At 42.7% G+C, this 25,427-nt stretch overlaps 1 protein-coding gene across 2 annotated transcripts; it reads left to right on the forward strand.

The window, feature by feature from the left end:
• Positions 1–24,973, forward strand: OXTR (oxytocin receptor). Of its 2 annotated transcripts, none has more exons than XM_081903026.1 (3): positions 1–356; positions 8,381–9,659; positions 20,819–24,973. In XM_081903026.1, exons 2-3 carry the CDS (start codon positions 8,741–8,743, stop codon positions 21,064–21,066), a joined length of 1,167 nt encoding a protein of 388 aa, XP_081759152.1. In that variant the 5' UTR covers positions 1–356; positions 8,381–8,740; the 3' UTR covers positions 21,067–24,973. The 2 variants fall into 2 exon arrangements, with proteins under 2 accessions (XP_081759152.1, XP_081759151.1); XM_081903025.1 differs by lacking the exon at positions 1–356 and adding an exon at positions 7,822–8,015.
• Positions 24,974–25,427: the final 454 nt, after the last annotated feature.

Below are 25,427 nucleotides of genomic sequence, written 5' to 3' on the forward strand. Positions count from 1 at the left end.
CCATTTGCCATCAGAATGAACAGCGTAACTCCATGAATGACAACCTAAAGAGAGGCAGGCAGGTCGTTCACTTCACACCAGAATGTGATGCTATAAGCAGGAAGGTGAGTGTTGCTAAACATAGAATCACGGGGCTAAAGTGATCTGGAGCCGTCACATCCAGCCTCCTGCTTTGAATGTGTGCTGCAGTGTAATGTACCTTGGGAGTGGAGAAAATAATACAAAATCTGTAGCAGAGGGCAGTCAGGCAAGGTCAAGAGAAGCTGGTTGGCTTCTAACTTTTACCTTTGGAAACAAAGAACTGTATGGTAATTTGCAGGTTGCCTGTGGAAGCAGTGAATCACGTGGTGCCAAAGGTAAGATACACAAATGAAATGCAAATGTCTATGTTGGTACAGTTGGGGTTATTTGTATCAGTCTGTATGCAGATCAATGCCAATTCGTAGAAACTGACTCAAATTGCACACTTTGTTCTGAACCTGTTGTTTGTCTCTTTTTTCTCTCCTTTTCTTTTTCGCATGATGGATGGGTTTTTATTCTACCAAGGAGTAGCATGGCAGAAAGAGGAGAGAAGTGAGTAACTAAGGTTCACTGCCAGTGCACTGGATGGAGTAGGTCAAGCATGGGCTGAATATGAGGAACATGCAGAGAGCCCCAGCACAACTATGTTTAGAAGCACAATTAACTTTGTCTAGCAGGCAGCTGTGAGCATAGACACTCTAATGTAGGGTTGCCATATGTTCAGAATTTCCAAGACATAACCAGGATTTGGCTGTCGGAAACTGTGTCCGGACGGAAATTGCTGAAATGCCCAGGAAAATCCAATACATATTGCAACCCATGTTGGTAGTGTAGATTTTGGCATATTTCCTTTAAAATAGCTCAAAAACTTCTCTTTTTTGAGATTTTGCAAAAAAAATCTATTGGAATTCCATTGGGATTAATGGCCCTAGTTTGCTCATTAAGTTTGTAGGTCTACTCTGCATAAAATGTAGTTAACTATCTGAGGAAACTCAGAGGCCTTCTCGGTAGTGGTGCCCGCCCTGTGGAATGCCCTGCCATTAGATATCAAAGAAATAAATAACTACCTGACATTCAGAAGACATCTGAAGGCAGCCCTGTTCAGAGGGAAGTTTTTAATGTGTGACATTTTAGTGTATTTTTTGTCTTTGTTGGAAGCTGCCCAGAGTGGCTGGGGAAACCCAGCCAGGTGGGAGGGGTACAAATAAATTATTATTATTATTATTATTATTCATGCATTTCAGTAGAGAGAGAAAATTTGCAAAGATAAAACAGCATGTTCAGAATAAAAAACGTTGTGTGGCTCTTTGGGGACTATACCACTTGTTCAAACTGAGATCCTACCACTTCAGACTGCAGCTGTAGGACCACATGTTTAAATTCTTTGCCATTGCCTCTTAAACTCCTTAAATACCCAAGCTCCACTTGAACTTAACAGGATTTACTTTTGAGAGAAAAAACATGTACAGGATTGCTCTCTTAGGAAACTAGCCTATTATGGAAAAAGTCTTTATACTGTTCCCAGAGCTGGCCCTGCTATCAGGCAGGGTGAAACCTCTGCTTCAGGCTGCAGAAGCCCCCAAGGAGGCATACCCACAGGTGCCTTGCCTGACCTGTCACATCTGCTAGTGGTGGAGAAGTACCACCTCAACCAGTGCTGATTTGGTGTAAGATCGCATCCATTTGGGGAAGATCTCACCAAAAAAATCAGCACAATCTTGCCCAAAATTGGAGTTAATGGTGGTGTCAAGGTGCTGTCAGCAGCTCCTGGCTGGTTGCCCAGGAAAGTATAAAGACAAGAAAAAGTTTCTTACAGTCCTTTTTTATTTCAAACTTTACAAAGAGAGACTATAGAGCACTGACTCTTGGATAATGGTGTTGTCCCGAGTGCATCTCCACCCCCCTTCTCTCCCACCTCCTCTTTCATCATCATCATCATCATCATCATCATCATCTCCTCTATGGGTGCCACTAAGTGTCCTCTGTCTTCAAGCTCTTTGCTCTCCTACTTCTAAGGCTTGCCAGGTTCTGGGAGATGGAGGGTCTGGAATGCTTTCTAGTGACAACGTGTCAGCCAGCTGTTGCTCTGGCTCTCCCATGATTTCCCAACTTTCCCCCTCTTCCTCCTCCCTGGAAGGGTGAGGATGGGGAGGCAGTCTCCACCATTCCTCCTCTGCACAGTCCCTGACAGCGTGTGGGCACACACTCACACACATACATACCATCCAACATTCCTCAGATGAAAATAGGGACATTTTCACCTGAGGAATGTTGGAGGCAATGTTGCCCCTTCAGCGCCTGTGTTTCTGTCACCCCTGCAGGAGTTCTCACTCCCCACAGCTGGCCATCCCCACACAGAGCATTTCCTACCAGAGGAAGGGTGCATGCCACCACCACCACAGCAACGGGACACAAAAACACACACCCTCCACTGTCCTGAGAAAAATCTTAATCCTGATTTTATTTTATTTTGTTCTTTGTAAATTTTAGAAAGGGGCATAATTAGACAGGGACACACGAAGTTTTTTGTTTTTGTTTTAAATCAAGACTCCTTGCTCTCTGCTCTGCTCCCCCTTTCTTCCCACCCATGGCAGCCCTGCCCTCTGCCTGCCCCTCAGAGCCAACACATCACACAGGGCTGGGCCTCAGTGGGGACAGTCTCTCCTCTTTGCCCACTTTCCAGCAGCCACTACAAGCTACTCAAGGTAAGAGGCTGGCAGCGGTGGCCATGCTGAGGCAATGGGATGCTCCGTTACATAATTTTTTATTAATTTTCAACACAATTATACAATTTTATCCAAATTTTCACAAATTATCTCTTTTTGGACTTCCTTCAGCTTCTCTGGTAATCATCCATATTTACCTCTCAATTACACATTCCCTTTATTTGTATTGCAGTTTGTCCTCCCTCCCCCTTCTATTTCTTTTTAGCAATACACCTCAGTTTTCACAGTGCTTCCTGAAACCCCACTAGCGTAGTTTGCACATCACATACATTTTTCAGATATTCTACAAACTTTCCCCAGTCTTCGATGAACTTTTGGTCTCACAGATATCTAATTTTCCCAGTTAGTTTGTCCAATTCCGCATAATCTGTCAGTTTCATTCTCCATTCTTCTATCGTTGGTATTTCCTCTTGCTTCCATTTCTGGGCCAATAAAATTCTTGCTGCTGTAACTGCGTATTGGAAAAGTTTACAATCCTTTCTCCTTATTTCCTTTCCTGTAATCCCTAAAAGAAAAGCTTCTGGTTTCTTTACAAATGTGTATTTTAACATCTTTTTCAATTCATTATATATCATCTCCCAGACACTTTTCACTTTCTTACAATCCCACCACATATGATAAAACGTTCCTTCTTTTTCCAACACTTATTACATGTCTTAAACATTTTTGCTAATTTTACTGGTGTGATGTACCATCTATAAAACATTTTCATGACATTTTCCTTTAACGCCGTACATGCAGTAAATTTTAAATTTTCTTTCCATAATATTTCCCAATCATCAAACTGTATATTGTAACCAAAGTCCTTGGCCCAATGTATCATTACCGATTTAACTTCTTCATCTTTCGTATACCATTCCAACAATATTTTATAAATTTTTGATAAAAATTTTACAATCATTGTTTATTATGTCTGTTTGAAACTTTGAGTCTTTTTCTGCATAACCATTTTCTTTGATTTCTTTTTTAAACATTTAATTAACCTGAAAGTAATGCAACCAGTCATAAACATAGCGGGATGCTCTGTTACAGCTGCCACTGCCATCTCTTGGGACAAACGCTGGCTCATCCACCTAGAATGATATATTCTGATAATGCAGCATTGCTGTAGTTATGTAATTTACAGATTTTTTAAAAAAGCAAAGCTACTGGAGGAGGACTGGAGTAAAGAAATGGTGGCTGTGGTGATTTGGGTTCACCTTTAACCAAAACACAAAAGGCTTCATGGGAGGAGGCCTAATCTCTAGCCTTGTTTTTAGCTGACAGCTGGGAATGTTTCTTTGCTGTGCATGCTAACCACAGGTTTGGCGGGGGGGGGGGGCAATATCAGAGGCATAGCTTTCTTCCCAAAGCCACATCTTGCTTGACTATTGGTCTCTTTCCTTGGAAAGAACAGTCTCAAACTGCTTATTTAAGGCCCACTGGATAAAATGCTTTTGCTGTACGTTTAACCGGAGTAGGCAGTCCATGGAATGTGTGCGAGGCGTGAGGAACAACATTTGGAGCAAAAAATAAATGAACAGCAGAAATAATAAATGAATAAATGAAGGGACGTCTTGCATCCACTGTTGATTTAAATCAAGAAAATGAGTGCTAGTTGATTGTTGGTCAGTGTTTCATTAATATTCTGGTGAAGGAATTCTGTTCTCTGATGAAAAAATGTCCAAATGGAGAAGTATCATTGTCAGCATACAAATAGTTTGTGAAAGGCATGTGTGACACCAAAATGCCTTCACAATAAGGAAGATCAGATGAACCCTCCCCCTCGTGAACTAAAATAGCCCATGAAGCAAGTTGCAAGGCCATTTGGTCTAGTAGCCTCCCTCCCTGAGGCTACTGCACACATCTGCAGCAAGTGATAGAGATTGTTCACAAGACTCCATATCCCTTTCAGTGTGTGTGTGTGTGTGTGTGTGTGTGTGTGTGTGTAGAGGTGCATCTGAAGCCCCTAAATAATAGGGGATTTGAATAACAGAATCTGGTTGCTCACAGGAAGCTCAGCTGTGAGGATGCTTAGAGAGCTCTTATACATTTCAAAAGCCCCTAAGGTTGTTCCAAAAGTTTAGATGGATTCTGCTGAATCTCTTTGGTCCAGCTTCCAAGTTAGTAAACAAATAAGTGTCTGCAAATAAAAACTTCAAAACTACTAAGAATCTGGAGGGGAATTTCAGTGGGCTGGTGGGAACTCCTGCTTCACTTATCATGGGTACCAGTCTGAAGTCTCTTTGACTATCACCCTGGACTGATCTGTATGTCCTACCGCCTCTTCCCCATTGCATCACATAAAACCAGAGATGAAAATAAGAAGTGAAGGAGCATACAAATGCAAAATTGCTTTCATAATTTATTCAGAAAGAAAAAATTAGGGGTTGGGGTTACAACTTTAAGTTTTTTGCAGGGAAGTCAATATAGAATTCAAATTTCCTTTGAAGTTGTCGGTCTCCCCTCATCCCTCACCTGTCAGAAAACACTTGAAGGCATTTGGACTCTTCTAAACGGCATATAAACCCCTAAGAGCTGGATCCTGTCCCTTGTCTCTCTCTTGTCAGTAAATGCTGTAAACAGGAAAGCCATTTTTCATTAGCGCCTGACATTCTTTTATGTAGTCTGATTGTCAACACAAAAGGAGAGTAATTAAACTGCAGCTCCAATCCAGCCTAACAGATGGGGCTCTCCCCCCAAAGCTTTTACCACACAACTAAATTGTTACTTCAAGAAATCAACATCTAATCTATTCACTTCAAAGAGCACCCATATCCCCCCACCCCACTTTTCCAGCTACCGGGATGAAACTATCTCCTTGTTAACAAAAAAATAGGGAAAAGACAGGAGGTGCAGCTGAACCAAGGCATGTACTGTATGCTTTTCAGTTAAATTGGAGGGGGGAGGATTCCTGCCTAAATTAAATAATTAAGGGTGGGAGAAGAGATACCCAGGGAAAACTCAGAAGCATTTAGTGCAGAACAATATTGGGAAGAGCCAGAGAGGTAAACTGGGAAATGACTGTTGTGACTCAGAGGAATGCACAATGTACCCAAATGCACCCGAGATTCTTCTCACAGCACAGCTGTAACCCCCCCCCCCCAGCAAAAAGCTAAAAAAGCAGGCTTCTTAAACTCCACGGAGTTTAAAAAGATCTTTGGGGGATTTGGTGTGACAGCTATTTAAGCAAACACTGTCACCAGGACTAGATTGGAGCAAAGGTTGTGAGGCAGATTACTCAATTTTGTGAGCTTTCTGACAAAGCCAGAAAAGTGTCACTCAGAGACATCGACTCCTTCAGGCATCCGCAAGGCCTGTCCTCATACCTCTCACAGTTCCAATAATTATATCTTGCCTCTGAGGAGATAATGTGTGAAGTGCCACACCTCTTTACCCTGGCTCTTGACACTTGATATGTAGATTTGTAATTTCCACCTTTTTCTGTGATTGTCAGTTCTAAAAAAAACAAAACACTTTTAAAACTGTGTTTTATTTGCTCTAAACTGCCCTTTGACCAATGCTATTTTTCTAGGAAAAGAGGTGCCAGAACTCACTCACATCCCATGTTCTCTTATAATGGCAATGGGGTTTACCTGAGAGGTGTCAGAACTGAGTTCTGGTGATTCTGGCTGAAAAAAAGCCCTGCCTGGGACCTTAGGGTTAAGGACAGGCAGGGGCGCCGACTTATAAAAAATATTGGGGGGGGGGCGGGGGCCCATACCGACTTATAAAAAATATTGGGGGGGCCCAAGACCTCCAAACCGCTGCTGCTGGGGGAACGAAAGGGGCGAGCCCCGGGCTGCCCCGACCTTAAGTGAACCTGTGAGGGCCCGCCCTTTGCGGCAGCCGATTGGCTCCCGCCGTGGGTGGTGAATATTAATGAGCTGGGGGAATCCCCGCTTCTCGCGGGGCTGACGCCAGCCCCGCGAGATTGTTGATGGGTCGAGAGCCCGCAACCCCACCCCCTCTCTAGATCAGGAGTGGCTTTGTTTTAACTCATTACTGAATGTATTTTAAAAGGTAACTATTGTCAAACAAGGAAAATAAAAAATACCAACATAATTTTGTGATTTTACAAAGCATAATATAACTAATAATTCTCCTAAATTATTGGGGGGGGGGCAGAGCCCCCCCAAACAAATTTTTGAGGGGGCTTGGGCCCCCTCAGGCCCCATGGAGTCGGCGCCTATGAGGACAGGTAATTAATAATAAGAACAATAGTAGCAATAATCACTTCCAGGACTTTGGAAATGTAAAGTGTGGTTTCTGTTTATGTGATGAAATTGATCTTTAGCTGGAAGGTGCAGTCACTTATCTTCTCCTCAGATCTTTGCTCACTGTTTTCACACAGTAGTCCAGGGAAGTGCAAGAGCTTTGCCTCAGGCCAATGGAATTTTAACTCCTCCATTTTGGGTGGGTGAGCAGCATGCCACCTCACTATTTGTCCTAGAGCTGGCTTTGCCAGTAGGCAGAGTACAGTAGTCACTTCCAACAGCTGCAGATGAGCTTCATGAAAGGCCAGGAAATTGTCAATTATTATTGTGGTTTGTTTGCTTGTTTTTGCTCTCAGGGAGAGGTGCTTATGTCTATTTCTGCCTCAAGCACCAAAATAGCCTAGCGAGTCTTGGATATTATAGATGTCAGTTGGTGGTGTACCCATTTGATGTTCTGCCTCAGGCAGCAAAACATCTTGGGCTGGTCTTGCATGCAGCAAAGGCACAGTAGGGATTTGTGTGGAGAGGTGTTAGCAAAAGGTAGCTGTCCCCCCCCCCCAAGAAAATCTGGACTCATAGAACAGATTTTGCTGTTCTTTGGGTTCTGGCTTTGCATTTTTTCCATGCCTCTTAAGACACAGCTGTGTGTAACTGTGCACATCTAAAACTAATTTGGAAAGCGGTCCTTGTTGAGTGGAATCTCAATCCTGTCTCTCCTGAGCTTTTAGTCCCTCACTGCAAACGAGAGCAAAGCGGTGGCCTATTCCGCCACCTAATGGAAAAACAGATCTCCGCAGTGTTTAGACAGTAGCAGTATATTTTGCCCATGAATGACTCTGAAGGGCTGACTGCAGCCTCCGCTCCTCCTCCACCCCCCCTCCCTCCACTCTGTCCTCCTGGATTCATTTGAGAGCAAACTTGTGGAGCAGCTGGATGTGTCACAGGGATTAAACACTCACCTGAAATCCTTGGATCATCTCATCTGGAGAAGGGTAGCTGGAAATACTACATTTTAAATGGAGAAAAGAACTCTACAGCCAATGAGTTTCTAAAAGAAAGGAATGAGTTAAAGGTAAGAAACAGGATTTCTTTGCAAATAGGAAAGTCGTGTTTAGCAACAACAGATAATATGTGCAAGTGTGTAGTTTTTATTTATTTATTCTCTCCCTTGATCTGCATGTAGTGATATGTTGGAATAAACACCGCAGCTCCAAAGGGACTCTGTGAACCAATGAGCCAATGGCTCATTGTTGCATTAAAGTAAACTGGAGCAATCCATTGAAACAAACTGAAACGGTCCTGAGATTGAATGAGTGCCCTAGTAATACAGCAGCATTCTGGGAAGGGTCCAGCACTGAGAGGACAGCAGGGATGCAGGGTGGTGATTCTGATTTCTGGTAAAAACACATTTCCTTGCTTTTTCTGTGACTGCTTTAGGAGCCCAGGAGGAAGAGGTTCGAGTAATTTTGAAGGTAACAGGAAGACAGAGCTGGCTGCTTGGACCTTTTCAGCCCCAGACTTTTCCCAGGGCAGCTAAGCCTGCAGAGAGGGAAAAGCCACTCACAACTCTTCTCCATGTGCAAACACTAGTGAATGACCCAAAGGGAGCGAAGTGGAGATACATCTAGGAAAGAAAAGACCAAATGGGAGCAAAGGGGCGTTGCAGAAAAAGGAAAGCAGAACTGAAAGGCCTGGTCCCAAGGAAGGGAGAGCTGTGAAGGGGACTGCAGCTCACAGAGAGAGGCTCCCACCCTCAGATCAATCTAGCAAAAGGCACTGGATGGGAAGCAGCCAGCCATGGATACTCTCTGCTTGTTCGCAAGTGACCCGTGGATCTACAACTGCTCCTTGAGCAATTCCAGTGTGGAGAACCAGACGTCCCAAAGCAACAGAACTCACGTGAAGCGGAATGAGAACGTTGCCAAGGTGGAGGTGGCCGTGCTCTGCCTCATCTTCTTCCTTGCCCTGACTGGAAACCTGTGTGTGCTGGCGGCTATCCACACGACCCGCCACAAGCACTCCCGCATGTACTTCTTTATGAAGCACCTGAGCATCGCTGACCTGGTGGTGGCCGTCTTCCAGGTTTTGCCTCAGCTCATCTGGGACATCACCTTCAGGTTCATTGGGCCAGATTACCTCTGCAAGTTGATCAAATACCTGCAGGTGGTGGGGATGTTTGCTTCCACTTACATGCTCTTGCTGATGTCTCTGGATCGGTGCTTGGCCATCTGCCAGCCTTTGAGGTCCTTACGTAGGAGGTCTGACCGGTTGTCTGTCCTCCTTACTTGGATGGTGTGCCTTCTGTTTAGCATCCCACAACTCCAAATATTTTCCATGCAGGATGTGGATAATGGGGTGTTCGATTGCTGGGCAAATTTCATCCAGCCCTGGGGACCTAAAGCTTACATCACCTGGATAACCTTGACTGTGTACGTTATCCCTGTGGTCATGCTGACCATCTGCTATGGCTTGATCAGCTTCAAGATTTGGCAGAATGTGAAGCTAAAGACCCTTCATGAGACCAATGTGAACTTGACCTCTAGGAATCCCCATAGAGGCACCCTCTCCAGGGTCAGCAGTGTCAAACTCATTTCCAAAGCCAAGATCCGGACTGTCAAAATGACCTTCATCATAGTCTTAGCTTTCATTATGTGCTGGACTCCTTTTTTCATTGTGCAGATGTGGATTGCGTGGGACGAAAATGCTCCAAAAGAAGGTACAGTTTTCTCTCCTCTTTCCCTGCCTATACAAGCTGTGTGCAATGAGTATAGAGAATTGCCACCCAATAATTTCTTTTTAAAAAATAGAGGTATCTCAGTTGAGCTCATTATCAAACCAGCTGATCTGCAGTGCAATGTGAAATAAGATATGCAAGAGGTATTTCAGCAACAATAAATCAATAAAATAAATCAAGACATGTTAAGATGGCATGGCAAGAAGACCAGCTTGCTTACTTGCCAGAGTGATGATGGGGTGGAGAAGGTTGAGATGTAACGCTGGGAGACCTTGGCCATTATTTATGTGACCTTGGGTATGTTACATGGACTTGGATGTTTTGAAAATGGGGAGCAGGATAGTAAGGCATGTGAAGAAAGAATGAGCAGCAGGGAGGAGAAGAATGCATTTGGGCTTCTTTATTTGTTTGTTTTTTTATTTAACAAGGGTAAATGATTTCCAAAAAGCAATATAAAATGATCATAAGAAAACACTGGTATGCATAAGAAAATACTGGTGGATTCACAAAGACACTCTGGGTTCACCCTGAAGTGAGACCAAAAGATAAAAAGAATTTTGTGAATGGGTGGCCAGCTTGTCAGTGACTGGCGAGTTTAAAGCTGAATGGAGGGCTGACAAGGAGGTGTCTCCCGTGCTGTGAACTGAGATGACCAGGTGCGTCTTCTTGAGCAATGACAAAATTACAGCGATTGGGTTCTTTTACTGAAACTAGTGGTTGCTCCAGTTTCCTTTTGCTTGTAAAAGCTGCCTCTCATCTGCCCACAAAGGTTGGCATAAGCGATCTCTTAGCATATAGATAGGATGTCAGTTACTGAGTGTCTGTGATCCTCCCTCTCCAAATCTTAATTTGCCCCTCTGTGTCAGGGAGGAACTTTATGTACACAAAGCCTGGAGGTTCCAGGTTGTTCCTCTGAAAACCACTGCCAAAAGCTAATGAGCACATTAGTGAGGGGTCAGTGGACCTCACCCCGGGGGCTTGGTTCAGGATTAGAGCTATGAGGGGAGACACTCATTGCAATAGGAAACACTCACCTCTCTCTAAATGGGTTAAGGCTACCTTTCAGAATTCTTAGCCATGTAGCATTTATCCACCAGCAGCACACAGAAGAAAAGCAACAACAACACTCTGTAGAAAAGCTACTCAAGGCTATCAACTACCACACATGTGTGCTTGTCGTTTGATCAAGTGGCAACTTATGTGTGAATGATTAAACCCCACAGACAGAACTCACATGTTGCCTCACATCACTTCAAACCCTGATGCTCCCATGTAAAGGCATGGGGGGGGGCTCCTGTGGGTTCAAGAGTGATCATACAGGGGGGTCAAAAGCATATTCTGCTGCCCAACCTGAACCCCTTAATGGGACATCAAGAACTGCTCCAAAATCAGTGTCAGTTAGGAATGAGGGGTTTGGATTTTACATACCTAGAGCACACAGTCAGACATTTCCAAGGCAGTATATGCACCCCCCCCCAAAAAAAAAACCACACCCACCTGTTAAAACTCAGGGGATGGGGAACAATTTCCTTGCAAGTGAATATAGACAAATGATTGAACACTAAGATTTGCTGGGGATGGCGAGAGCTAGGTAAGACTGGATGCTAGTTAGCTGTCCCTCTCTTAACTAAGAGACCCGTAAGGTATCTTCCAGTTCTGTTATTTTAAGTTTTCATAACTGATGTCACTTTGACAGCTGTAATATCATATACACCTAGCTCCTGTGGTCTAAACTTGGTTTCTTAAGCCAGGAATCCCTTGCAAGTCTAGTCCAATCCCCCCCCCCCATTTTCTTCTTTTTCTTTTCAGCAACAAGCATCACCAGGATACTGCAAGTAAACGGAGGAGTAGCAGAGTAGAGACTTGCTTAACACTTTCTCCTCTAACCTTTTCCCCATTCAAATCTTTTCCCCAGTTGATTTTTTTCCCCTTGTGGGGGAGAAGATACATGCGCTACTTGCTTATTTGAACTGAGAGCTGCGGGTGGCTAGAATGATAGGTTTGGGTATGAAAAACCCAGATTCATCCTTTAGCCCATGAAGCTTACTGAGAAAGGGACACTTTTGCCAAGAGACTTTCTCTTTGCCCAAAGCCTATTTAGGGGAAGAGCGTGATATGAATGCAATGAAATAAATATCAGTGCCTATGTCTGAGTACCAAGTATTGAAGCAAGATATTCTCTAGCCTTTCTTTCCTGCTACATACATACTTCTAAAACTATATCCAGGAATCAAATACCTTCTGCTTGTTGTTATCCGGGAAGCCAAATCCCAATTTTGGGGCAAGTACTCTTTGGTGAAAGAACCCCAGCAGGGCTTTAACATTGCAAAACATGCAGTGAAGAAAAGTGTGGAAACATAATCAGTAAAACATTTTCACAGGGTCCTGAATCCCTACCAAAAGATACTGCTTTCTCCAACTGGCAAACTGGCATAAGCCACTGGCCAGTCAAGGCACAGACCGTCCTGGAGCAGTTGTTCCACCCAAGTACTTGCATAACACAGACTATGTTTGTTGGGTGGGGCTCCTGTGACAATTATAGCCTTAGCTCCTTCAGATCAGCAAGCTCTATCCCCACAGCATGCCTTGTCATGATTGGGGAGATCCCAGTCCTTAGCTGTATGCCTGAGGGAACGAGCACCAGATTGCTACAACCTGTTAATACCTGTTAATACTTTCAGGGAACCAAATGCTTCTTGTAAATAGCAACAATATCTGGTCTGTTTCTTTCAAGCATCACAGGAAGATTGAAAAGTTTTTGTCAGGCTGCCTGAAATGATTATCATTGTGTGCATGCACTGCTAAGTGAACCAGAGGGACCTTTGTCTTATTCTTTACCAAGAGCATTGTTTGAAAACTTTTTGCACCTCCGCTAGCAAAACCAGAAATTGACAACCACAACTTTATCTGCAAAAGGTGACAGAGCATAGAAAGCATGGACTAGAGAGGAAACAGTAGGTGGCAAAGAGGAGTGAGAATTGAGGAGTGCAGAGAAACCACTTATCTCTCACCAGAGATAACAGTAAAATGAAAAGTGTGGAACAAATTCAATTGAGAATAGGAGTGATAAAAGGAATTAAACACTTCCTGGTATTATATGTCACCTTTTGAGCAATGTTGCTTCCCCCACCCCCATGAAGTTTCCTTATCTCTGATAAGGTGTTTTGTTAGCCAAAAATTCTAACAGAGTCCTAAGCTAAATGTTTGCTTGAAATGTTTTGCCAATTATTCCAGAAGTTAACAAGGGTGCAGGGCAAGGAAAATGGGGTCTCTTCATCTTGTGGTTGGCCTTTTACAGGGAACAAATCAAGGGCAAGGAACTCCTCGCTTTTGTCATCCTTAAGGCACATGAAGGACCAATGCCACTTCAGAAGAGTTATTTCAAAACAATGGGCTGAGGCATCACTGTGTGCTTGCGCAAAATATATTGGAATGAGTGAGTGGCAACCTAGAGACTTCGTTTGGTCCTGAGTGGCAGCCTGCTGTTCTACCTAGTTCCCTCTAGAAGTGAAACAGGGGATAAGTTCATAAATCTGGGGCTGGTTCACACATGCGTTAACTTGTTTACTCACCATCTCATGACTCACAGCTGTAGGTCAAGGCAAGAGTTTGCTCCCATGACAGTTTTATGAAGGATACTAGTGTTCAATCCTGATCTTTCATAATCTGGTAACCATACATGTCTCCATTACACAGTTTAGTAGGAGCCAAGACACCCATGGAGAATTTTGCTGCTTAGAGAAGATTAAAAGCAGGGAGAACCTCCTGGCAAACTAGAATCCAGATGTTGACAGACACTTTAAGATCTGTCATTTCAGCTATAACCTAAAAGGAGAGACATTAACAATACCTCACTCGGGAGCCTTTCATGAAATGTAATTGCTCATTAGACTTTCCTGACAAGTATTCTTTAGCAGTTCCTATTCTGTTGAAAACTGATGAAGAGTAAAAGCCACATTTGTGGCTTATTTTTTAGGTGCTTTCCTAGAATCTGGACCACAAAAATCATATATGGCTTGGTTGGTGCACTGGGGAAAAACCCCCCAAAACTAAAGCAATGTAACAAAAACATATATAAAATAGTTACATACAATTTTTAGGATCAACTGATACTACCTACAACTTTTGTGTGTTTTAGAAGATATAGAATTTACTCATACAGGAAAAGTATCTAAGAAGATGATCACCTAAAGAAGGAACTTACAGTAGCTTTCAGGGGCTACATGCCCTGGACCAAGCACTAGATAATACTACCAAATTCTATTGACAATTTAGCTAGTGAAACTGCCTAAAATTAGCTTTCAGGGACTATCTGCTCTTTACTACACTAAAGACATGTGTGCTTTGTTTAGTGTCAATCCAAGTGACTGCTGGCATTTGCATTTTCAATGAGAAATGATTTAAAGTAGGGAAACAACCACTATTGTTTCTTTGTCCTGGTAGTCGTAGTTGCATCTTGAAATCTGTTTTGCGCCTAGCGAGACATAATATAATTAAGATACACAGAGTTAATTTTTTATATACGGAGTCTGCGGCTTTTACATCATGCCCAGTTTTCTTCCCCATGCCCCCACACTCCCCATCTCTGCTTGCTGGCAGTTTTCTTAACTATCAGTCTTCCATTCTTAAAAAGAGTTCCAGAAAACTTGAAAGCTTGCGCACTACTTTGTGACATTTGACTTGGTCCTAATAAAGGTATTACTCTACTATGGCTGTTTGTCTAGAGACGTGATGCATTATGTGGTGGTGGTGAGTTGTTCCTTCAGTGCATCAAAATAACCCACATTGTGTGCAGAGTAAGCTGAGGTGACATGTTGTTGATCCTGTATTTTGCCTGTACTTGCAAATATCGTGCTTGCAAAGCCATTAACTGGAATTCCAAAGGCTGTGTTTCTAATTTTTTTGCAAGAGGGGAGGATATTTCAACAGGCAATGGTTATAAGAATGTGTTTATTATGTGCTTTGTGAATGGATGGCATGGACCACCCCACTGCCCACTGTGTTCCTCTCCAGTGTGGATGCTGGACCAGGGCCCTGGTTAGCAGGGCTTGCTGTTGGAAAATGGCTGAGAGGTAAATCTATAGCCAGAGAAGACATGCCTCTTTCTCCTCCCTGATAGGACAGATAAATAATAGCTGGGGGAGAGATACAACTATTGACAGTGATGCTTTAGAGTTCCTTATAACTGAAGAGAGGGCAGGCGAGAGGAACATCAATGAGCCTGACTCATTCCAGCAGATACAAAATCCAGTAGAGAGAAGGTGATCAGTTCTGGCATCTCTCAGGTGGGCACCATTGCCATTATACGAGAATAAGGGAGGTGTTCATTGGAAGTTCTGGCACCTCTTTTTCTAGAAAAATAGTACTGGGAACAATCCAGTGGTTATGGCTATTGTACTCTGGAAGAAAGGGGTTGGGGGCATGGACGCAGTGCCCTTTGATGTACTCCTGCCATATGGAAGCCCAACACAGTCGATAGCTATTGTTTTGCTTTCTGCTGCAAGTTTGCAAGCTGATCCGTTATAATTACCAGTACTTAAATACATATTACAAGAATATGAATCATTCAAGGAATCAATGCAGAGAGGCGAAACGGTCAAGAAGAAAGATCCCTAAGACTGCCGTCTGAACTGTGGACTAAATCCCACAGATTTACCAGTAAGTCACATGGCACACGGTGACATTTTCAACAGAGACAACAAGATTAGGATCACGCAATAACTTTCATTACAGCGCTTGTCAGAGGCTGATATGCATTCGGTTGGAAAGGTGTATGTAAAGTGCAAAAGCTAACAATCCACTAAGCGAAGCACTCTGATTAACAGAGGCATGGCTGGGTCGGGCGTTTGGAATACAAAAACCCATTTGAGAAAGCAGCACGATGAAAAGTTTCCTAATGAGCAAAATGTTTATCTTCCAGCCTCCAGATGTAGAGCTGTAAAGAGCTTTTCTGGGCAGAGTTGTTGTGCCCCTATATTAACAAATGTGCGTCAGAAGTCTTGATACCTTTCCCCCCCGGACTCTTTCAAACATAATAGCTTTTTGTCTAAACATTTCAGATTGCTTTCCCCACCACCACCACCACGCTGTAGCCTGCAATAACCTTTGACCCAACCTCACACATACATGTGGGTGTCTCTATACATCACAGACACAATGTGGATAGCCAAGCTCATCCTGCTATCCAGAGAACGATTAGGACATGGTTAGACCCCAAGCTATGTCAAATTTTAGAAGTCCCCAGCTTACCAAAAAATAAATTAAAAAATGTAGTATCCCAACAGAAAGAGCAATGAAACTAGAACCCTCCGGGTCCCTTCCAAATCTACAATTCTATGATTCTATAACATAATAAACATTTATATTTATATATGTACTGGTTCACATGCAAGGATGTAATTAAAAGCTAACAATATAACTTAAAACGTGTATCTTTCAATAAGTCTATTTGCACATGAAATACCTTTAAATGAAAAAAAAAAAGCTTGTGGGTATCTTAGCCTATATGAAAACTTAATGTACAGTAACACAGAAAAAAATTGCACGCACAGTTTATCAGTTACTAAATAGAAGAGACAGCGCAACTGTGTGTGGCCTGCTTTATTCAAACCTTTGTTGTTGCTTGAACCAGAACTTTCCTCTGTATTCCTCCACCCCCACTTTACTCAAACTTCTGCTGCTGTTTAAAACAGCCACTTTTTTCCCTTTCAGTGTATTGCCCTTCTCACTGTACTGAAACTTTTCTGTTTTCCATTTGTCAGCTACCTCATGTGAGAGAGATTAAGAATGTGGAACCCTCAAATATTACATAGTACTATACTCAAACCTCTGCCATTGTTTAAACCACCATTTTCCCTCTCAGTTCATTTCATCCCCTGCTTTATTCAAACTTCAGCTGTTGTTTTAAACCACCACTTTCCCCCTCTCAATGCTCATCCCTTTTTGCTCTAATACCATGGCCACTGCTGTTGCGCAAGCTGCCTCCTCTTTTGCTCCCCTCCCCTGACTTCATGCAAATCCAGGATTGTGATGCAGCACAACAAATGTTTTAATTGGGGCTGCATAATGACAGTCCTACATTTTATTTATATATGAAGAAACCTAACCTACTACATTTACTATAAAACCTATGTAAACCTTTGTAAAAGGAGCTTGCCGGATATGAATCTTGCCTTGGACCCATAACATTGTGTTTGTCAGGATATTGTGCTATTTTTCTTAGTTACACAACTCATATTGAATAAATTAGATATTATTGCAAGTCTAATGAAAATGCATGAGCAGTCTCTGACCATTTGTAGTGGACCAAGCAACAATGGGAATGAAAACCCTTCCTCTTATGGGTCACTGTTATATTAATATACATCTATCTAAGTTAATTCCAGGCACTCTAATGTCAGACTCATGTGACTAAGAAGAGGCAGGACTATATATATGACTTTTAGTGAATGGAGTTGCCATGGACAGAAGAAATAAGCCTGTTTCTTTTCTCCCATGTGAAAGGAAAGATTGCATTCACACTCATTTGCAAAGATAAAGGACAGCACCTGAAGAAAAACCTGCCTTTCATGCATGCTGCTAGGTGACTCAATCTTCACTTAAAGGGGTTTGGGTGTGTGTGTGTGTGTGTGTGTGTGTGAGAGAGAGAGAGAGAGAGAGAGAGAGAGAGAGAGAGAGAGAGAGAAGTACAGTGTTACCTTGGGTTAAGTACTTAATTTGTTCCCGAGGTCCGTTCTTAACCTGAAACTGTTCTTAACCTGAAGCACCACTTTAGCTAATGGGACCTCCTGCTGCTGCCGCCGCGCCACCGGAGCACGATTTCTGTTCTCACCCTGAAGCAAAGTTCTTAACCCGAGGTACTATTTCTGGCTTAGCAGAGTCTGTAACCTGAAGCGTATGTAACCCAAGGTACCACTGTACATGCATGCATGTGCAATGCATTGCACAGGCCCAGGTACCCAAAGATCCCTGTAATATGCAAGCCCTCTGTTCACACGAACACATCCCACTCAAGGCATTTTGCTAGCAATAGCGAAAACCATTGTTTGCTTTGTGATTTATTACACTTCAAAGGCAAGACCCCACATGAGCTCAACATACCTCTTTCTTGGCAGATATAGGGCATCTGAAGGGATTTATTCAACAATGAATATGGGTCACCTTTAAAAACAAAACGAAAACATTTTAAAGCAAGCAGGACCATGGCCCTGGCATGTCTAGCTGTTGTAAGGGTATGCCTGAGGCAATCAGTTAGGATATTAAATGGCAGCACTAGAAGGGTAAGCAAACACAACCCATCTGGCTTAGCCTCCTGTCCAAACAGGATGGCCATTTGCTTGGCAGCCTCTCACAGATCAGCCTGTAGAATCCAAAGCACAGTGTTGCTACTGACAAAGATTCAGTTGAGGCAAATGAATGGGCGACCTCCACTCCAGGGGCATTGTGCCTCTGGAAACCAGTTGCTGGGATTCACAAGCGAGCAGAATGCTTGCAGGCTTCCCTCAGGCATCTGCAGAGCTGGCCCAAGACGTTTTGGCACCTGAGGTGAACTGCAAAATGGTGTTGCCTGCAACCCAGGAGGAGAGAGTGACTGAAAATCTACACTGGTAGAAAAGGAGGGAATCAAATCAACCTTACCCGACAGTTGAAGTGGGACTCAAAGGCCATCGCCGGGGGGGGGGGGAGGAGGGACCCACTCTGAATCCAGCCAGGCATGTGCAGACCCCAGGAGACCCCAGAGGCAGCCCTCACTATTTCCTCCCTGGGGATGGGAGAAGAACAGCAGTGCCTCTTATTCACCAAGAGGCAGCATTGGCAGGTCTGGCCTCCAGGGATCACGCTGCAGCCATTGCTGTCACCATGGCAGTAGCAGCGGCAGCAGCTGACGTTGTCTTTGGAGGCCGGATCCTGCTGCCAAATATAGTTGTTATTATTATCCACACTTTAACCAAGTATATGCATTTTAGTGAACATCATTTGGTTGGAGAACTGTATCACAAAATTCAGATAAGTGCAAATTTTGAAAGAAAGCTGTGCCTTGGTTTGCATATTGTTTCAGAAAGTGCAAATTGGGTTGACTTGTCTCACCTTGTCTCACGGGTTGGCTGGTCCTGGGCATCTGGTTGACACTGTGAGAACAGGATGATGGACTAGATTGGCCATTGGACTGATCCAGCTGTTCAGTGTTGCAACTTATACTGTCTTTTGGGGGGGGGGGTGGTGAGTGTGTTATATAAACAACCTTTCCTGTGATTTTTAAATACTTTGTTATGTTGTCACAGGTGGCTGTGGTGCACGATGGACCCTGTGTAATATTGACACCTAAAAGAAAACTGAGACTGATAGAATTATATTATTATTATTATTATTATTATTATTATTATTATTATTATTATTATTATTATATTACTTCATTACATTTATATGCCACCCTATACCCACATTTCTCAGGGTGGTTAACAAGATAAAATTACAAGATAAAAACACAAAAGACATAATCAAAATATAAACAGAAACAGCCAAACAACCTCTCCAAAACACATAAAAACAGGTAAAAAGAATTTTAATTTTGTAAAAAAGATTAAAAACACAATTAAAAAGCAGTTTAAAAGAACATAAATACTACTCTCTGTTGGGCAGCAGCAGTCCTAGGCCCTGCCCTAGGCCTGGTGGAGAGAGGTAGGAGCAGGGCTCTCAGAGTCTCAGCAGTCTGAAAGTTGACATTGATCTCAATGTTATGCTTTTTGAGTAGAACTGGACCCTGCCAAATCAGACCTCACAGAGAGTGCAACTTATTCATGAGTTGCCAAAATGTCTGGTAATTTTAAGGAATAGTTAACGAATGGGAAAGTTCCTCCAGCCTTTTCCATTTTTTCCATCTAGCATGCAAAGGGAGTGATTCTTACAGGCATTATTTCCTTGAACATTAAACAGTTCAAAGCAATCATATTGTAATTACTTCTCAGTAACACTTTTACAGCAGCACAAACAAAATAATAGGCCATAAATCCTATGAGACAGTACAAACACAGTTGTAAAAGTTTAGTATGATTAGTGCAGTGCCAAAACCTGACCTCCAATTTCCTGAAAGCAAAGAGTAGGGCGATGATGGGGAGGCTTCATTTTACTTTGCACAGAATGCTCTCTCAGTGGGTTTTTTTCACTCACATTTTATTACTCACATGTTACCCTAGTATATGCATTTTTGTAAACATTATTTGGTTGGAGAACCGTATCACAAAATTCAGGTAAGTGCGAATTTTGAAAGAAAGTTGTGCTTTGGCTCACATATCATTTCAGGAAGTGCAAATTGAATTGACTTGCCTTAAATGCAAACTGAATTGAATTTCATCCCTAGTTCAAAGTAAATCAGATTTTGGAGTTGCTTTTATAGTCCAACTGTTAGAATCTGAAAAAGATTCAAGCTTTCTGCTTAGTGAAACGTTGGAGAAATCTATGCCTAAAAATGACATGGTAACTGGCTGATTTTTCTCTCAGTAGTAGCAATGGATTTTTCTACTTTCTAATTTTTGGAATCATGCAGCATCTGTAGTGATGGGGACTTAGGCTTCCATGCGACCTGGAACCACCTGCAATCAGGTCTCATGAAAGCTTTTGTGTTCACAGCTTTAGGCATAGATGCCTTCTCCTTGAATACCTTTGCCCTGTACGTGGAGATGCAATGGGGGGATGACTCAGTGCGCATAATGTAAGGGTTGGTGTGCAGCCTCACTTCCCCTTTGTGTGTTGATTTAACATGGAGCACTTGGGCAGGATTTTAGTGAATGATAGTTTCTTGCTCTTTCAATGTATGTATGTCAAAAATTGCCATCTGAGGTGGATCTCCTGGTGCTGCCAAATGGTTTACCTCTTCTACACAGTTACCATGTTCTAGTCACTCACCTAGGATCATATCATATTTTCTTGCTTTCCAACTCTGTAATGTCACTGAAGTACTATAGGACGTGCTGGGCTGAAGGAGGGCCAAAGCCGGGCATTTATAACACCTTCCAATTTGTTTCTGACCCTCCTGGCATAATGGTGGGAATATGGGCCCTTTCCCCCCAGCAAATCGTGCTGTAGCTAAAACTTCACAGAACTGCGCACTGTTTGTTTACCTGTCATGCCTTTCTCCCCTACAGAAGTGGCGTTCATCATCACCACCCTCCTAGCAAGTCTGAACAGCTGCTGTAACCCCTGGATCTACATGCTTTTCACAGGCCACCTTTTCCATGACCTCTTGCGTCGCTTCCTCTGCTGCTCCTCTCGGTACTTAAAATCTCGGCAAGGATGTGACCTGAGCGTTAGCAGGAAAAGCAACTCCTCCACCTTCGTCTTGAGCCTCAAAAGCTCCAGTCAGAGGAGCTTCACTCAGCCGTCCACAGCGTGAGGAGGAGAAACCGAAGTCCTCCAAGAACTGTGCCACAATGAGATGGGCAGACTGGCCTTAGCGTGTACATACTTAAAAATATGAAATAGAGGTATACAGGAGTGTTTGGATGTAAATACATATATACATATATATATAATATTACATAAAATATATTAAAATGTGTGTATGATGTGCAGGGTACTCATTATTTAAGGAGCAGGATAGCAGAAAGACAGCTATAGCATAATAGTAGTGCACAGAACGGATAGCTCAAGGTTCTAGTGCTGTATTTTTAAAAGACACAATGGACTCCACAAGTCATTGAAGCCATAAGGCAACATCTGCCCGCAGGTACAAAGTGGACAGCTCCTCTTTGAACACTATTACAGCATGGATCAGATAGAAGTGGAGGCGTTTTAGGAGACAAACTACACTTGCAATAGAATAACTATCTCCCTGCCCCATATTAACTTTTCAGGCCAGGGGGTGAGATCAAATGTGGAAATGCCCACCACAAAATGAACTTTCAGATAGAGATGGGTTGATCAGCCTAAAAATGCTCCATGCCATTTATTCATGCCCCCAAAGAGCAGTTTGCCCCATTGCATTTCAACGTTAATGTGTATCTTTTTTTAAAAAAATAAAAAATCAATGCAGAATTAAGACCTTTTTTGATTTGGTGGTCTGAGCAAGGGAGCTACCTTTATTGTTATTATTAGTTTTTTAAAAAATTAAAGACAAGTAATTGCCACTTGGAGAAGCTTGAAACCAAATGACTCCTGGAAGTGATAGGGGCATGATAACACCCCATTGCTCACAGACTTCTAAAAAGAAATAACTGCAGCAAAATAAAAGCAAAATGGCTGTCCCCAGGATTTGTAGTGGAGACACATTTCACCAGCTGCCAGCACTGTCTCATAACTAAACGCCATTGCATGCCGACAATCACAGACTGCAAGATATCGACTACCAAGATATTGAATATTATTTATTTTGTATTTATATATATACCACTTAATGCCAAAAAGGGAGGGGGGAAGCTTCTAAGCAGTTCACAAAGTTTAAAAGCAAGTTATACAAACTGTTAAGATATAAATATTCATAATTAAAATGCACAGTTAAGAACAGGACACTCAGGTTAAGAAATCAACATAAACTGATGCATCTTCAAAAGCTGTTAGAATGCCAGTGCAGATGGGGCCTCTTATATTTCAGCAGAAAATTAATTCTTCAACATCAGTGCTACTAGTGAAAAAGCTCATCACTGCAGCCCCACAAACTGACGGTCATCAGACAGTGACCAGGCTAACCAGGTTCCTTTTTTAAAATTACATCTTAATGCCCTTACCAGGCAGTGGAAGGGAAATCTGGGTAAATCTGTTCCAGAGTTGTTGGGGGCTTTATACGTAAATAGCCCTGGCTTGCTGGCTAATAGGCAGCCAGTGCAGGTTCTACAGTACAGGTATGATATGGTATCCACTGCGTGGATTGTGGCCTTCTGCAGTAGCCACAGACTCCATACCAGCCATAAGAGAAGCCCTACACTGTGTACATTGCAATAGTCTAAACATGAGGTTACCAATGCATGAATCACAGTAGCCAACGTATCTTTGCCAACCCAAGAAAAGATAGCCAACACTGATTGGTAGGTGGTTCCCCCCCCTGGGATTCCATGGACAACTATGGCTACAAGAACTGTTTACCAGTTCTTTTAGATAGAGTACAGACGGCTCCCCTGGCCTGTAAAGCAAGATGAGGGCCGCAACCCCAGAGTTGTCCGCAACTGGACCTAATGGTCAGGGGTCCCTTTACCTTTACAGCCTCATCTAGAACAGTCAAAGTCCTCAATTCTAGGAGCTGGGGGCTATTCACCTGCAGTCTCTCTCTCTCTTAACAGAGCTCTGGTTCAGTTTATTCATCCTCATCCAGCCCAGCACTGCATACAGGCACTGGTTCAGCTGCTCCACTGCCTCTCCCGACTCAGATTTAATTGAACAATAGAGCTGGCCGGCACACTGATGGCACTGAGCCCAGTTCTCCTTATGACTGTTCCAAGCAGCTTCCTACAGATGTTAAATAGCCTTTTGGGATAACATAGTGCCTTGCAGCACCCCACAACTGAACTGCCAGGGTGTAGGCACATGGTGCCCCAATGCAATTCTTTGAGAAGGCCCTGTAAGTAGAACAGTGCCTCCAACCACAAACTCGCAGAGAAAGTCCATGAGGATACCATGGTCAGTGTGGTATCAAAAGCCACTGAGAGATCCAACAGAAGCCACAAACATGGTTGCACTTCCTCTGTCCCTCCCCCAGAGAAGGTAAAATATAACTGGATGCCAAAAACAGCATTCAGAGAATATTCAAAGAATATCTGAGCATCCATCAAAACTGCAAAGGAGGATTTTCTATCCAAACTGGATTCACTTCTAGAGATTCTCCACCTGCAGTCCTGCAGTATCCATGCCCCATGTTTCCACTGCTTGCATCCATTTAGTTCTGCCACTTTAAGGCAAAGAGCCTTTTACATTACAATTCTATGCCATCTACTCAGAGATAAATCCCACGGTGTTTAATGGGGCTTGCTCCATAGTTTTAGGATTGCATCTTTAGTGGCTGGGGATAAATCTGAGGATATCTTAATTGTTGTTTTTAATCTGCATTTGAGCAGCTTTTCATTTTTGCATTGTAAATGAGCCAAAAGGATGGGGTAGGATAGACATTTTAAAATTAAATCATGTTAATAGCAACGAGCCTAATTATCTTGTCTGAAAGGAGAACCCCAGCAATGCTTCAAAACAGATGTGAACACTGGCTGGCTGGCTCCAAAGTACTGCAGCTTTGGGTTATCAAATCAGTAGGATTTGATTCAGACATTTTTCTTTTAACCTTTTAACCTTTCTCTTAGTGAATGGAAATCTGTATGAATATTGCATAAGGTCTGAGCCTATAAGTGCTCATTTGCTTGACAAAATGCATTGGATAGATTGGCAAGAAATTCCCTGTCTTTTTCAGAGCTTCATCAATGTGAGAATACCACTGCGAGTCAGGAAAATCAGCGGTGTCATTCCGGAGTAATTCCACTGAATAGCATTGATAGCAGTAACAATTTTCAGGCCTAGTCTTACATACTGATGCTTTTTTTTTTTTTTAAAGATCTTTAGAATCTTTATTAAATGTGGAAGTTGGTCCATCAATTTCAGTGGGAGATCTTAAAGCAATTCAAGAGCTTAAACATTTGCAAAATTAAAGCTATGGGTTGGATACTGAGAACCATGAGCAGCAAGCCACAGAAAGAAGCTAGCAGAAGGGGCCTTTTCTATTCATTCATTCATTCATTCATTCATTCATTCATTCATTCATTCATTCATTCCTCTCTTCTGCTGGTGGCCTGCAAAGTGTCTCCTGACAGCTGGGGAACCTTTCTGAATGGCATGGGATGGAGTAGGAAAGAGGACTGGCCAAAATCAGGCACAGACACCTTGAGTGGAGCTCCGCCCCATTCCATGCTGTTCAAGAAGGTCCTCCTACTGCTCTCTATAGGGGGGAGGAAGGAAAGGGGCAGTCTGTGGACTTCCTTCCTGACAGTAGTTCTCAGGATCCATCTCGGGATCCATCCAACACATTGTTCTAAAAAGCTTTACTTAAGGTCGAGACTTATTTCATGGTAGATAAATTTGATAAATATTATGTGGCTATAACTTCATTGCTGTGTAACTCATGCAAGTACTTTAAAGAAAAAACAGATTTTATGTAAATATTTGGTTGTGTTCTTTAATTTGAAAACATGGCAAATAAAAGAAATGGATGGAAACCCAAGAAAAAACAAACGGCAAAGCATATGTAAATATAAAACCGTAATGCACCAAGCATACATTACGCCATGCCTTATTAAACAAGCACTCATTTTTGTATTTATTGAAACAGTCATATGCTTATGGTCTTTTTATTTTCCCATTAAGATTTCCAGGTCCTCTGCATGCAGAGAAGGTAAAATGGTAGTCCTTTGACTATGGTGATGGCAGGGGGAGAGTATGGGCAGGGGAGAGCAGTGAAGAAATGGGGCAGCGGGCAAATGGGGCAGGAGTTATTGGCTCAGTTGTCTGAGAGTTTTTAAAACTATAGGATCTCAAAGTATTTAGTTCTGTTTTACAGAGCCTGGAAATCAACGTGGAAGCCAAGTCACAACCAACATTGAAAAATGTTGCTTGTTTGACTTGAGATTGAGGCTGGACCAAATAAGAAGAACCAAGTGACAGTAGTAACTCCTAAATCTGTGGCCTAAGGGTTGGTTGTAGGATTTAAAGCCCCCATTCTTGGCATAGTACTACAAATGCTGCTGTTGCTGTGCAATCCTCTGTCATGGTTCCTCATAACAGTCA

Source organism: Podarcis melisellensis (assembly GCF_964234715.1).
Source record: "Podarcis melisellensis genome assembly, chromosome: 2".
NCBI lineage: Eukaryota > Metazoa > Chordata > Lepidosauria > Squamata > Lacertidae > Podarcis > Podarcis melisellensis.

What these genes read in the sequence shown, in the direction of transcription:
- OXTR (XM_081903026.1), top strand. Translation starts at nt 8,741, where the DNA reads ATGGATACTCTCTGCTTGTTCGCAAGTGACCCGTGGATCTACAACTGC. An exon ending in CGAAAATGCTCCAAAAGAAG is followed by an intron (nt 9,660 to 20,818) that starts GTACAGTTTTCT and finishes TCTCCCCTACAG; the next exon opens with AAGTGGCGTTCATCATCACC.